Source organism: Gymnogyps californianus, chromosome 2 (genome assembly GCF_018139145.2).
Source record: "Gymnogyps californianus isolate 813 chromosome 2, ASM1813914v2, whole genome shotgun sequence".
NCBI lineage: Eukaryota > Metazoa > Chordata > Aves > Accipitriformes > Cathartidae > Gymnogyps > Gymnogyps californianus.
In genome coordinates this window covers 147,126,683-147,140,836 of record NC_059472.1, presented here as the reverse complement: position 1 = coordinate 147,140,836, position 14,154 = coordinate 147,126,683, and the positions used below count along the sequence as shown (strand labels likewise).

The following is a 14,154-nucleotide window of genomic DNA, read 5'->3' as shown; positions in this document are numbered from 1 at the left end:
CAGAACTGCCTTATCATCATTTTTTGTGAATTATGGAGCAAAATGAAGCCAATTTAAAAATAAGGCATTCTGCTAAAATCTGCACTGTTTCTTTGGGAAATGCTAGATCAGCTTTTATTTGATCTATGCAAAAGAGATTTCCATGGGGGAAAAAAAATTTTAAGTTGAAATCTGCAGCTAAACTACGGACAATGACTAAAGTAAAAGGTAAAGTTTTATGTAACTTGATTTAAAAGACTAAAAAAATCAGACCATGAATCATTTTAATCTGCTTCAGATATTCAATTAAATCCTTTAAAAATACGATGCACATTTCTATGAATATAAAAATATGTTACTAAATGCAAGTCGACATTTCTAAATTAGGTACTTGCCACTTCATCAATGATATAAGCAGAAATGTATTTTTCAGTGGATGATGGAAGAAGATGTTTTTATCATCTTGTCACTGTTGTCATGGAAACTTGTGTATATCATTGTTAAACAGAGTGTACGTAAGTGTCTAACATTCCTGTGACTTATTATTGCTAGCTATTGTATTTTTAGTGTATTTTCTTCAATGCTGTAGTCAATGCTTAAGAACTTGTAAGTTGCTTTCCTGAATTACAGCCATGAACTCAATTACGGATTAGGCTGTCCAGAGAGCACTTAGTATAGAGTTCTTTGCTATAAGATTCTTTTCAGTACAAGGTTATTATCAGTTGTATTTCCAAATCCATTGTAGCCTATTATAAGCACTTCAAAAATAATATTTACTGTATTCAAGCAGACTGTTTTGCCACAGCAGCTTTACGGAAAGAATGGGCTATCCATCAGTCATTACAAACTCTCTGTCTTGAAAATTATGGATATTTTCTGAATGTGCATTTTATATATTAAGTGCTTTGTCTTCGAATACACTGCTAAATTGATAGTACAGCTCTTGTGTATAGTTGTCTTAACCTGTCATGCATGGAATGGTAGGCTAAGAGGGAAGCATGGCTATGACAATCCAGATTTAAACCCTTCTGGACAGGAAGTATGTGTAACTTGTTTTCTTGTTTCAATCTTACGATGGGCACAATTCACAAAGTAGAAAAAAAGTAAACTAGTTTCTCCAAATAAGAACTATTTAAGAATCAGTAATTTTAAGCATAATAAGGGCTTTGTATGTGTTACGTAATTATGGTTTTATTTTTGTCTTTTTGGGTCTGAAGGTACTTAAAAATATACCTTCTACATCAATTATTTATGACTTGAAATTATTTGTCTTGATCAAAAAATGAAGTTACTTGAATTCATTTTTCATCATTGAACAAGTGACTTCTGTTACTTCAAATGTGTTCATTAAATTTAAATTCCCACATGACATCCTTGTCTCTAAATTGGAGAGACATGGATCTGATGGATGGATCACTCGGTGGATAAGGAATTGGCTGGATGGTCACACTCAAAGAGTTGCGGTCAACGGCTCGATGTCTGAGTGGAGACCAGTGATGAGTGGCATTCCTCAGGGGTTGGAATTGGGACTGATGCTGTTTATCATCTTTGTGGGTGACATGGACAGTGGGATTGAGTGCACCCTCAGCACGTTTGCCAACGACACCAAGCTGTGTGGTGCGGTCGACACGCTGGAGGGAAGGGATGCCATCCAGAGGGACCCTGACAGGCTTGAGAGGTGGGCCTGTGTGAACCTCATGAGGTTCAACAAGGCCAAATGCAAGGTCCTGCACATGGGTCAGGGCAATCCCAAGCACAAATACAGGCTGAGCGATGAGTGGATTGAGAGCAGCCCTGCAGAGAAGGACTTGGGGGTATTAGTGGATGAAAAACTGAATATGAGCCAGCAATGTGTGCTCGCAGCCCAGAAAGCCCATTGTATCCTGGGCTGCATCAAAAGAAGTGTGGCCAGCAGGTCAAGGGAGGTGATTCTCCCCCTCTACTTTGGTCTCATGAGACCCCACCTGGAGTCCTGTTTTCAGCTCTGGGGCCTCCAACATAAGAAAGACATGGACCTGCTCGAGCAGGTCCAGAGGAGGGCCACAAAGATGATCAGGGGGCTGGAGCACCTCCCCTATGAGGATAGGCTGAGAGAGTTGGGGTTGTTTAGCCTGGAGAAGAGAAGGCTCTGGGGAGACCTTATAGCAACCTTCCAGTACTTAAAGGGGGCCTACAGGGAAGATGGGGAGGGACTCTTTATCAGGGAGTGTAGTGATAGGACGAGGGGTAATGGCTTTAAACTGACAGAGGGTAGATTTAGATTAGATGTAAGGAAGAAGTTCTTCACTGTGAGGGTGGTGAGGCACTGGAACAGGTTGCCCAGAGCAGTTGTGGATTCCCCCTCCCTGGAAGTGTTCAAGGCCAGGTTGAATGGGGCTTTGAGCAACCTGGTCTAGTGGAAGGTATCCCTGCCCATGGCAGGGGGGTTGGAACTAGATGATCTTTAAGGTCCCTTCCAACCCAAACCATTCTATGATTCTATGATTCTAAATTTCTTTTTTTTTATCTTGGCCTGTTTGATTTAATCTTTTCTGTTTTGGGGAGTTTTCTGAAGACTATGCTGAAATCTAAAAGCTATGGTTTTAAATAACTGTCAATGAAGAACTTAGTTTTTGTTTTAGTGTTAGCTGTCTGTAGCCATTTGATGCAAATTTAACTTACTTGAGAATCATAGTAACATGAAATGTTCCAGAACAGTAAAGTTATAAAGTTTTTTTTAAAGGTGTGTGTTACTTATGGTATTGTTCCCTGCAGAGAGAGTATGACTGAAGTTACAGTATTAAGTCTATCAAAACACAAGAAGTTAAAAAATACGGACAAGAAAAAAATTAAATACAAGTAAAATAAACCACTGTGGTTTTAGTTTCTCGAAAAATGCATTCATTAAGTAAGTGAGGGTTATAGTGGTGGATGTAATTACAACTGAAATTAAATTTATAGGAAAGGTCCAATTTTCTCTTCCTGCTCTGGGAGATTCTGTCAGTTCAAGCAGTTGAATTTGAAGTAATGCCACAAGAAAAATTCCTGGTAAGTACACATGCCCAGTCTATATGGCTAAGAAAATGTATGCAAGAGTCTGTATATAAGCCAAATATATCTTTCTGTTATTTCAGATTACAGTAAGCTGTATGTGAATATATAGTCACTGAAAGGAGAAAGGGAGTATCTTTAGCTTTTTAGGATTTATTGAGACAAAATAAAACTTGTTTATTACTGGCTTCATACCTTTTACCTACAATCATTGATAATTTTAGCTGTGATTTATAGCAAGGTAAAATTTCCAAATTCTAATTATATGGTCCTGGCTCTTTCTTCTGTAGGATTTAGGTTTGGATAAAATGAAAATTTTGTGAATGGAAAACTTTGATCTATTATCTAAGCTTTTCTCCATTTGAGGAGTCCTAAGAGAAAAGCTGTAACTTCTCTGTTGAATCCCTCTTCTGCTGAATGTGATTTTGCTTTTATGGATACCTTGCACAGTAACCCAGGCAGCTGATAATTTCATTTTCTGGCCATCTTCTGTAGAACAGCCTTATGAAATCTGAGCCAGAAGTTGCAGGGCAGAGGGATAACTTGGATGCGTACTGCTCTCCACTGGCTACGGGGGACTAGCATGCAGGTCTTTCAACTACTAACGTACAGGACTAGCGTCAGGGCTCCAGTTTTGTAGGTAATAGGAATAAATGTCTTGATGTAATAAATGTCATTGATGTAATGGCACTACTAAGAGGTGAGGAATGCTGAAAAGCCTCAGCTGCTGCGCCCCAGAGCTGTTATCTCTGGTGGACTCCCATACCTAGTTGGACACTTGAGTAAGGGGAGAGGGGTTTTATGATCCTTGGCAAGAAAGGGAAATGCCACAGCTATGTCAGGAAGAGTGGATTAAATGGTTGCAATGCAGTCAAACGTGGCTGATTCTGGTCTCAGCTCCTGATGCATCAACTTGTGAAGAGAGCTGTAGGAACAGTAGATTTTTTGGGCTTCTGGTTAAACTGAAAATATTGTCGGGGTGGAAAGACTAAATTCCCCTGTTGTTGAGGATTTAAATTCTTGACAAATGAAAAATTAGGAAAAAAATAGGTGAAACTGTATATCCCATTTAGGAAATACCGTCTTTGAGGGTTAAAAACTATTGTGCAAATATAGTAGGCAATTATGAATATTGTTAGAAAAATGGAGCTAAGTTTTTTTTTTTTTAGAATACATTAGTATCTGAAAAAGCTTTATGCTGGTTTATTTCAATGTTTTGTTGCTGGTGGCAGCTAAGGTTACATCTGCATGGCACAATCTTGTGCCCTGATAAATACTCCCACTTCTGAATGGGTTCATTTCTCAGGAAAATCAGCTGTGTGGGAAAGAGTTTATTAACTCAGGCAGTGTCATGCTAGCATATCTACACTGCTTCTGGTAACTAGATTAGATTGGGTATTATTATGTGAAACTAGTTGTACCATACAGACATCTTAAATGCTCTGTCAGCAAGATCCAGTTGGGCTAGACAATGTCTCCGTGAGCATGTGTTTGCAAAAAATGTCTATATTTATGTATTAGGCATTGAAAATTCATTAGGTTTTCTGGGGTTCACAAATCAGTATTCTAACATCTCGTTTGTATTCGTCTTTAAAAATACCATTGCCACTCTCTGCTTTACCAAAACCTTATATAAAATAACTTCATTGAATGAAAATCTTAACTTAGAACCATGAGATATTTGCAGGTTTTGAAGTGTTGTTGATAAATGCAATGTTAATGATCTGACAGATACAAGCTTATGGGTAAGCTTTTTCTCTAAATAGAACCATCTCTCGAATTTCTTTTGTTAATGTTAATTGGTATTTCATGTTCAGGGGAGGTTAAAATTGGCAGGCTGAGATCCCTCACTTTCTTTCTGTTTGTGATTGTGGTGCTGATAGCCTAACTATGAACTTCCTTATGCAGGGCTGCTAGTAACTTCCAGTCTGATAGATGAGTATTTCTAGAAATGAGAAGTAATTGAATCTCAGCGCTTACAAATGCCTTGTGTGCTTTTTGAAAAGAGACCACCAGCTGCGTCGTGTTGAATTAATTGTACTTATTTCAGTGATGTGTGTGTCTGTCCAGTGAGAACAGAAGATAATATTTTCATTTCAGGGATGTCTGTGGGTTGATTTTTAACTCATTGGAAGCAGGATAGTTAAAGCACTAAAACTCTACCTCTGTTCTTACTAGGTTTTCAGTCCAGAATTGAAAGGAGTATATTCATAACATGTATATACCTCTCACTATAATGCTGTGCAGCTTTTCCAGCTGAAATACCTCGATCCGTAACTTGCAACTTGTATTCAAGCACCCCATGAGGAACCCTGCATTAAATATTTTTGAGATTGTTTCATTTCTTGTAAGTTTTCTGGGACAAGCACAGTTTCTGCTGTTCTGTGAAGTGGTAAAGAAGTTCTTTCAGCTCAGCAGTACATGTGGATATTGCAGATCTCGGAAGGCTTTTAGGGATTATGCCAAAAAAGTCCAGCGGTATTGTTTGTTCAGTGACAGAACTGAGCATCACTGCTAAATTGGTATGTGTATCAGGGCCAAAATGAGATGAAGCCTTTTAACTTTCTGGGCTAACATCTCCCAAATGTATTTCTTGAAAGACAGATAAAGGGACAAGGAGATGGTGGGGCTTTGGCCAGATGTGAACACAGCTGTGTGTGATCAAAGCAGGAAAGCTGCACAACTGTGCGCCTGAACCATTCGCATGCTGGGCCAACTCGTACTCATGGGGACTTGGGCGCCTTTATACCCCATGTTCCTTCCCCTTCTGCCTCCTCAGCAGATACGCATTTAGACCAAGTACTTGAGTAATATTCTGTGTCAAAAAATAGATCGACACAATCGAATGATGGCTGTAAGTGTCGGGATATTCAACTGTCTCCTTTCATAGGATAAACCATATAGTTTGCTTCTAGAAAGCTTATCTTCTCTATCAAGAGTTCATACACAGTGAAGGTTGTGTACTGCAAATACTGTGCTTCTGTGAACTATCTAGACAACGTACAGTTATTTTGATTTTGTCGCAGCTTCTTCAACAAAATAGCCTCATTCTTAAGGCTAAATTTGAACTGAGATGTGAAACATCCATGTAAAGTGGCTGGAAGTAGAAATGTGGAGCTATGCAGCATTCCCTTACAAAATTTGAATGAGTTCATATTGGGTACTTCCCTGAAGAACCCATTTCTCCCCTTTGTGTGCATGTTAAGATATCTATAATGCAATAATAAATTCTAATTTTGCCATGCCCTGTATGCATACAAATATTGTGTATACACAGCTTAGCAGTCCATTACAGTGTTTTCTTAAAATTCTGTACAATTGGATTTTGTTTAATCTGTGCTGTTTCATGCCAGAGCGAATGACTATGGATTACTCCATTATATACAGTGGAAAATGGTTCAGAAGTGTCAGTTTGGAGGTTTTGGTAAAAATGCAGGTTTTGCAGGTGAAAAGTAATCTTTAATACAACATACTTCATAATTGTTTTGGGGATGTAAAGCTCAGCATTTTAACTAGGTCTTTATTCAGATTAGATTTAGTATTTTTAGAGTACTTTTAAAAATATTTGTAAACATTCACAAACATTTGCAATGCCAAACATGCCTGCTGATCCTAGATTATTGCACAGTGAATGTTATCTGACCGTATTCAGTGTTTTGAGGAAGATGAAAAAAAAGGGAGGCAGGTTTCTGTGTCATATAGTCTCTTACTGCATCTGTTATGTGAAGTGCCATTTTGAATAACTTGTTTATGGTTAGTTGATACTGTGATATTTTTTCCCTTGCTCCGTTTGTGCATAGTATTATATTTTCCTTTAATATGATGAGTTATAGCAGCTGTTTTGCAATCCCTGTATTATGGAAGTTACATGGGACATAGCATATTTGGACATCCATTTATGCCTGACCCAGATGACATAAAAAATGGGAAAAAATTAATTCTATTATATCAGTTGAAGATCATGCTGAAGAGAAAGCAGATCTTTATTATACAGAAACCATTACAGGAAAACCACAATTAATATATAAATTTTGGTATGTCCAGCTGCTGAAAAGCCACCAGATACAATGTAAGCATGTTAAAAAGCTGAACAGCCCCCTCTTCCCCCCCCAAACCGGAACAGTTTTGACTTTGTCATTTTGACCATGTTTGCTTTCCAGTGCAAAAAATAGCAAAAGATTTCCCCATATTCAGCAAGCTTTGCAGCTACTAATAGCTCTTCTCTACTCTCTTAAATATTTTTCAATGTCTCCACTTAAAAAATTTATTAAATGTAGGAAGGAAAGGGAAATTAACTGCGCTGGAAGAGTATAGTATTTGCAATATTAACACAAAAATCCCAAAATGAAGCCTTGGTGCTGCATTTCTGTCTGGCACTTTTGTAGGTACTCTGTCTCCTTAACATGTGATCCTTGAAATCATGGATGAGTCTGTTGTTTAGGAATATATTTGCTGTGGCCATAATCTTCAAAAATGACCTGTTACTGTGAATACCCATCATCTAGACTAAACCATTTGTTTCCACAAGGGTGAAACATCCTGAGCTCCAAAAGTAGTCAGCATAAATTACAGGTAATTCTCACCTATACAGACCAGACTTCTAGGTTTCAACCTGAACTTCAGCAATGCCAATCCAACCTGAATGTTAGGAGCTTATATTTGAAATAGAGGAATGGAAAATCTTGAAGCTTTCTGTACTATTAACATATAAAGAATTCTGTCCCTTGATTATTATAGACTGAAAGTGGTTTGTGCCTTTGTTCTTAATATTTTTTTCAAATTTTCCAACCTTAACTAAGTCAAATGCTGTATTTTTCCTCTTCTTTGAAATGTTTCTTTTTCTAAGGAAATGTGTGTTTTTAAATAAGCTATAAGGACATTGTGTTTGGGCACAAGTACTTAAAATGCTTTGAAGAGGTTTTTTAAGAGCACACATTCCTTGTATCTTTGCCTGATTGCAAAGCTGTGTAGTGGTGAATCACTTTGCTAGATGAAGTTCAAAATCATGACCTCTATAAAATGAGAAGTATACAAGCTACAGTTTGGAAAGAAAAATAATGTTAAAATGCTGGTTACTCCAGCTGGTCCTATAATACCTCCTTGCTTGTTTTACAGAAGCAAACACTGTGACACTATATCCATCGGCATAAGGATATCTTTCAGTTTCATTGCAGCTGGAGTCAATGACTTCATACTGAAAAAGGTTGGTTTTGAGACTACAGACCGTGACAGTTTTTAACAGTGAAGGAACATTCATGTTTGTGTAAATACATAGCCATGTATACTTGTAAGTATACAGATGTGTTTGTATCTATGTGTGCACAGGTTTAACCTGCAGCTGAATTAATATGCAAAGCATTTAAGGAATTTTACATGCTTTGTGGAAGAGGAATATTTCCTGAAAAATATACTAGCAGTTATATCTAGTGGAAACAAGAATAGTGTGCTTTTTTTAATCAAAAAGCTGTATTATTGGACCAACAAAATAAAGTTTCGCGATAACTGGTTTTGGAGTTGGTGATGCCTTGAATCTTAGAACTGGGCGGTTTTCCCATAACCCTAGAGTCAATGTTCCCCTTTTAAGCCTGTTAATTTTACTAAATTACTTATGTTATGAATTAACTGCATCGCAGTATTTTAATTAAGTGTGTTCATAGTAATTTTAAAAATAGTTGACTGGGATAGGTCAGTTAATTATATTTTATCTGTAAGAAAGCATTAGCTCTGCTGCGACTGATAGCTAGCAAGGCCATCTGCAATGCCTTTCAGTTCACTCACACTGAATTGTTCAGATAAAGACCGTCAAGTGCTGCCTAAATAAGGAAGGAGCCTTGGTAGAGTTAAGTGCAGTGGAGGACACAAATGAAGCATTGATTCCAGGCATGCTGTAGGGTCTGAGCTGTTTCCTGCAGCGCTGAACCTTTTTAGAGTTTTCATTGTTGTTTTCTACAAAGTATTAAAATGCGAGTATCTGTCATTCAGGATCTCAGGGAAGATGAAAATGGGGATGGGGAAGAAGAAGAAAAGGTAAGTTAAACCCCAATAGCTTTGAAAAGTACTTATTTCCTTCTATTGTTACCCTTTTAGGATAATAAACCTGGAATGATTACCTTTCTCTTACAGGTCTTCCTCAAGCCTGTTATTGAGGACAGAAATATGGAACTGGCCCGAAAATGCAGTGAAATAATAAGTGATGTAAGTGATGGTGACTGTTTGCATCCTTATGTTTGCATTTCTCTTTTCAAGTGGGTTTATATTTAAGATACATATTTTTTCAGATATGTACAGTGCAGCGTGTGCTCATCCAAGACTCAAATATAAAAGCACACAAAATAATAGAAAAGCACAGCCTACTGTGGTACCTTAAATCATCAGCCGCAGAAGGATCAGCTTTTCAGAGCACTTGGACGGTATGAAGCATAGGCCGTAGGAAGGAGAATGTTCCAAAAAGTGGGTCTCACGTGGAGGGTGTCTCCCATGGGAACACCTTGGCTGATTTCATCAGGAAAATGCAGTATTTTTTCTAGTTATAGCCTAATCCTATGAAGTTTGATTGGTTAGAACAGAACTGGGTGCCAGTATACGTAGCTGTAAGGAGGGAGGATAAAAATAAAACAGATGAATTTTGAGTGTTATCTTGTGGTCTGTGGTGATAGATGCTCAAAACTGCTTAGCATATTATTATTGACTTCCACTTATAGGAAGAATCCACTGAAATGCTAGAATATCTTTAAAAATTATTTAGCTAGCAAATTCTTGACTTAGTTACTGTAGATTTTTAAAAATGTCGATCAGATATAGACATTATATAAACATCGTAGATCGGATCCAAGACATTTTAAATTGCTTCAGTGTCACAGCATCAGATTCACCTTGGTGGGAGTTTATTTCTGTGTCCCTGTGGAAAAGTGTGTCTGAAGAGTGACTTTGTTCCTTCATGTGAATGGGAGTTAAGAGTGGTATTTCTCCTGTGAGGATGGTGCCTGGCAGCAGAGGAGATACTACTGAGGAGAGAGTTCTTCTAAAGAAACCAAAAAGTGATGTCTGGCTCATGTTGTGTTGTAATCTGATATTTAGATTTGGGATGTTATTGTTCAAGGTGAAAGAGTATGTTGATTTTATGACAATAGAACATACAGAATCTACACTTAAGGTATAAATTATTAGGGGTTACGTTTCAGAAGAGAATAGGTAACTCAGAAAAACAGTATCTGGGATGTGTAGGTGTTACAGTGCTGGCTTGAAAGTGTGACTTGACAAGGTCAAAGCTAGCTTCAGAACCATTATATAATGGTTCAGAGATGTGGGCTTTTGCTGAAAACTTGTGATGCGTTTAGCCTGCAAGTGTGTTAGATTTTCCTTGACATATGTAAAGCATAACGGCAAAGTGTCATTAATGTTTTCAAAGCAGTAGTAATATGTAATGGTCCAGACCAATTTAATTTCAAAGAAGAGACTCTGTGTTTAAAAATGGCATCCAATTTTGGGACCTTATTCAGCCTTTGCTGAAATCAGTAGGTGTTTCTTCATTAGCTTGAATGAAATATGCATATGTATAGGGGGTAAATTTTATTTCCCAGAATTTTTGCTATAATTGGAATTTCTTACGACCAGTGAAGTCCTTTGTGCTGGGGGGTAAGTTCCTCACCCTGCACACTTCATTGTGGAGGCCAATAAACTGCAAGGAATTTTCTTTCTTGCCTTTAATTTTTGACTCATTAACGTTCAGAACTTTTTATATAGTCTTTATCATTTTTAGCATGAATCTTTGCACAAACTGCTGTTTGTGTGGATGTATCATTGGTGTACATCCGTACATTTTATGTGTACCGTGGTTTTACAGGGCTTGCATTTTGGCCCTAAGATGACCTTGGGACAGCAACCTGTGTCCTTGCTGACCACGAGACTGGGTGATTGTCCTTTTCTGCCGGTAGAGCTGTCAGCACAGCTCCTCCATCAGAACGCAGTGCCAGGAGTGCTCTTGACTGAGATACTGGGGTTGCATTATGCTTGCCCTGCATTCTTTGCAGGCTGACTTTAATTTGGCAATATGGTTTTAAAAAAGTGTTACGATGGCAGCCCTTAGTGCATGCGTAACTGTCAGCCTTGAACTGTACGTAGGGGAGGTTGTGAAGTGTTTATGTGCTCCGGTTCTTGAGGAAATCCCCATTTTCATTTGAGGTTGGCAGATGTTTGTTCTGTGGCTGTGATACCCCCTGGATTGTTTCTCCCTAAAGCCATTTCATTTAATCTCCCTCCATTATGCAATTTTATTCCACAGATGTTTTCAAAACTGTCATGTGTGTTTGATTTATATGAATTACCTTCCTTTCTAGGCCTTTTCCATATTGAAATTGAGCCTCTCCATTTGCTTGTACTACTTATATTTTGGTATATTTTCATCTCTTCTTTGTTTTGATTGTGTGGTGTGATGTTGTCAATACTGTTATAAGCAGAGAGGGGAATTATTATATGAGTAAAATGATCATTGACCAAACTATCGTAATCCTTTTTGGTAGAGAAGCAGACACTCTGCCTTCTGAAGATTCTGCTGAGTTTTGGTAATGTATGGTACCAGTGCTTTTTTTCCCCTATAGCAAAAAGTAGTACTACTTGCCATTTAGCTGTCCTTGTACGGAGTCCAGCTTTGCTTTAGCATGTCTCTTTGTTATAAAGCAAGGGCCAAAGAGACCTAGAATCAAGCGCAGAAACAGTGCCTTTCCACTCATACCAAAAGGGTTGTGACCACCTCATTCAGGGTGGAGCTGTTCCTCTGGACTTGCCATTACTAGTCACAGCCTCTAACTCAGGAGGACTTTGAGGTCCAAATTGCTGGAGACTATTAAAATACTGTGGGGCAATAATACTCTATGCTTGCCCTGTTCTTATGCTTTTCTCTAGGTTTCTGTGGCCACAGAGAGAGGATTTTGTATTAGATGGATCTGTGGTCTGACACAGCTCTTAGTCTTATGGGAGATTATAAATTAAGAAATGTAGGGTTGGAAAGGTAATCCTTAGTGGAAAAAGGTTCCCTTTTGGTCTAGCATAAGAGCTAGATAAGAAGGTTCAGACCTTTTTGTGGCTTTTCTAAGCTTAAATTGGTCTTTGAGAGATGACAGTTTTGTAATGGATCTTGGCATGATGACTGTCAACATGGTTGCATCATTGATGTTAAGATATTAGGAACAGTTTTTTGAGTATATTCATATTAAAGTTAGATTAATATGTGCCCCTGAATACAAAGGAAAGGTGGCTGCTGGGATTAAGCTGTTACCATCGGAGCCTTTCCTTTAGCCCACAGTCTCCTCCTGTGTTTCCCCTGTGAAAAAGGCTGGTGGAACAGGGCGCGGGCGAGATGAATTTTCTTGGCAAGCCAGGAAGCTTCAGCCTAAAGGTTGGATGCCCTTGTTTTATAAAGTTGATCTTGCCATATAACATCCATTAAGAAAAAAAATGCAATTTGAAGCTTACTGTTTTGGTGGTTGTCTAGGAATTTTAATCCACTTTTACTGGATAGCTGTGCTGCTGGTGAGAGTAGTTTTATGATGAGTCAGGGAGAAGAAAGGAATCAGGAGAGAGCTATTAAAAATTGGGCCTTTAGTAAGCTATTGGACTTCAAAAGTATATCAAAAGAGCAGTGTTGGCTCCAGGCCATCATTTGCAAATTTTTCCTATTATTTGTTTTTTTTGCAAGGCTTACCAGGTCTCAACCTAAACAGCGTATTTTGTGGTGAAGGGTAAGTCACTTGCAGGCAAAATTTCCTATTCAGTATTTTAGACATTTGAATTTGTAACCCCAAACTTTGAAGAGGAATATTAGCTTCTCTGCCTATTCCTTCCAGCCATTGGTTTTGTTCAGTCATAGCCAACCTCTTAAGCCTGTTGCTTACGTCATTTACAATAAATACGCTTTTTAAGTGCAGATGTCATGACTTCATTATACTTGTCCCATTTCATCTTCCATCTTTCTGATTCCAAGCGATGCAGACACTTCTGTAGCAGAATAGAGTGTATTGGATCGGAGTTTGACCACACATTTTGTTATATGTCCTCTCTAAATTGCTCATTTGAGCCTGCGTGCATTTTGTGGCCTCTATGGGTTACTATAATAAATGTGAATAATAAAGGAGTAAGGAGGTGGCATTAGTCCTTTACTGCTTTCGGTTATTTTGAAAGCATGACTTCTACAGCAGAATAGCTTTGATTGTTTCTTCTAGTCGTGCCGTGTTGTTCCCCACCTGGGATAAGAGATACCTTAGGAAGCTTTCATATTTGATTTTTGAATGTAATTATTGCTCTGTAATTAAAATGGATGTAATTACAGTCATCTCTCAGATATCTGTGGGTGATTTATCTAAGTTGTGAGCAGCAAGACTCTCCATCTCCTCTACCAGAGTCTCAGCTTTACAGGAGTTTCTACTGGGAACACCATCAAACCTAACCAGTAGACAGTCAGCCCTGTCACTGTGAATGAACATAATTCTACGAAGCCTTTTTTTTAAGCTGTTCATGTGCACATACATACACACACTTGCAAGTACATGCATGTATGTGTGCAGGTTGAACAGTAAGTGCCTGCTAATGTTTATCATAAAACTGCCCTTTTTGTGTATTGCTCTGTGATTACCTAGGAGTATGGTGTCACACACAGGTTACATGAACCATTGCATTTGTGGGTCCCTGAGTAAAATCATGACACACAGTAATTTTACACCTGTTGTTCACCAAACAGTTTTTATTTAGAATAGACTGTAATCCACAAAGGCAAACAATATGATTTGGTAATGAGATGTAGATTCCTTCAGTAGTCCAAAAGTGGATGAGCTCAATACTAACCAAAATTATTTCCTGTGTGAGGATTATGTATTCATCAGTTTGAGATGAATTTGGCATTGTCTAATCCATTTTGTGGTGGACAAAAAGTTTGCATCAGAAAGTACAGGAGCTGATTCCGTGTAAGCTGCCATGCTTCTCATGAATTTTCCAAGTCCCTGTAGAGGAGCGTAGACTAGAACTTGTGATATCCATTAAGGATTCAGAGAGAGAGGAAATTAAGACTGCATATTTCTGTAATGCTCAGATGCAGATCATATTGCTTCTGTCAGTGCTTGTCAGCAAGTCTAGAGTGCATAAATGCAAGCTGCT

General features: G+C 38.2%; 1 protein-coding gene across 4 annotated transcripts in view; it reads left to right on the top strand.

Moving 5' to 3' along the window:
- Nucleotides 1-14,154, top strand: part of NEBL (nebulette) — a 273,965-nt gene that overhangs the window by 170,786 nt on the left and 89,025 nt on the right. The window contains exons 1-2 of one of the 4 annotated variants that reach the window (XM_050892025.1): nucleotides 8,971-9,036; nucleotides 9,133-9,204. The exons of the other annotated variants lie outside the window; for them this stretch is intronic. Of the exons in view, the coding sequence (XP_050747982.1) occupies nucleotides 8,971-9,036; nucleotides 9,133-9,204 (138 nt within the window). Of the gene's footprint in view, nucleotides 1-8,970; nucleotides 9,037-9,132; nucleotides 9,205-14,154 lie in introns of those variants that run through there. 4 annotated transcript variants of the gene reach the window in all.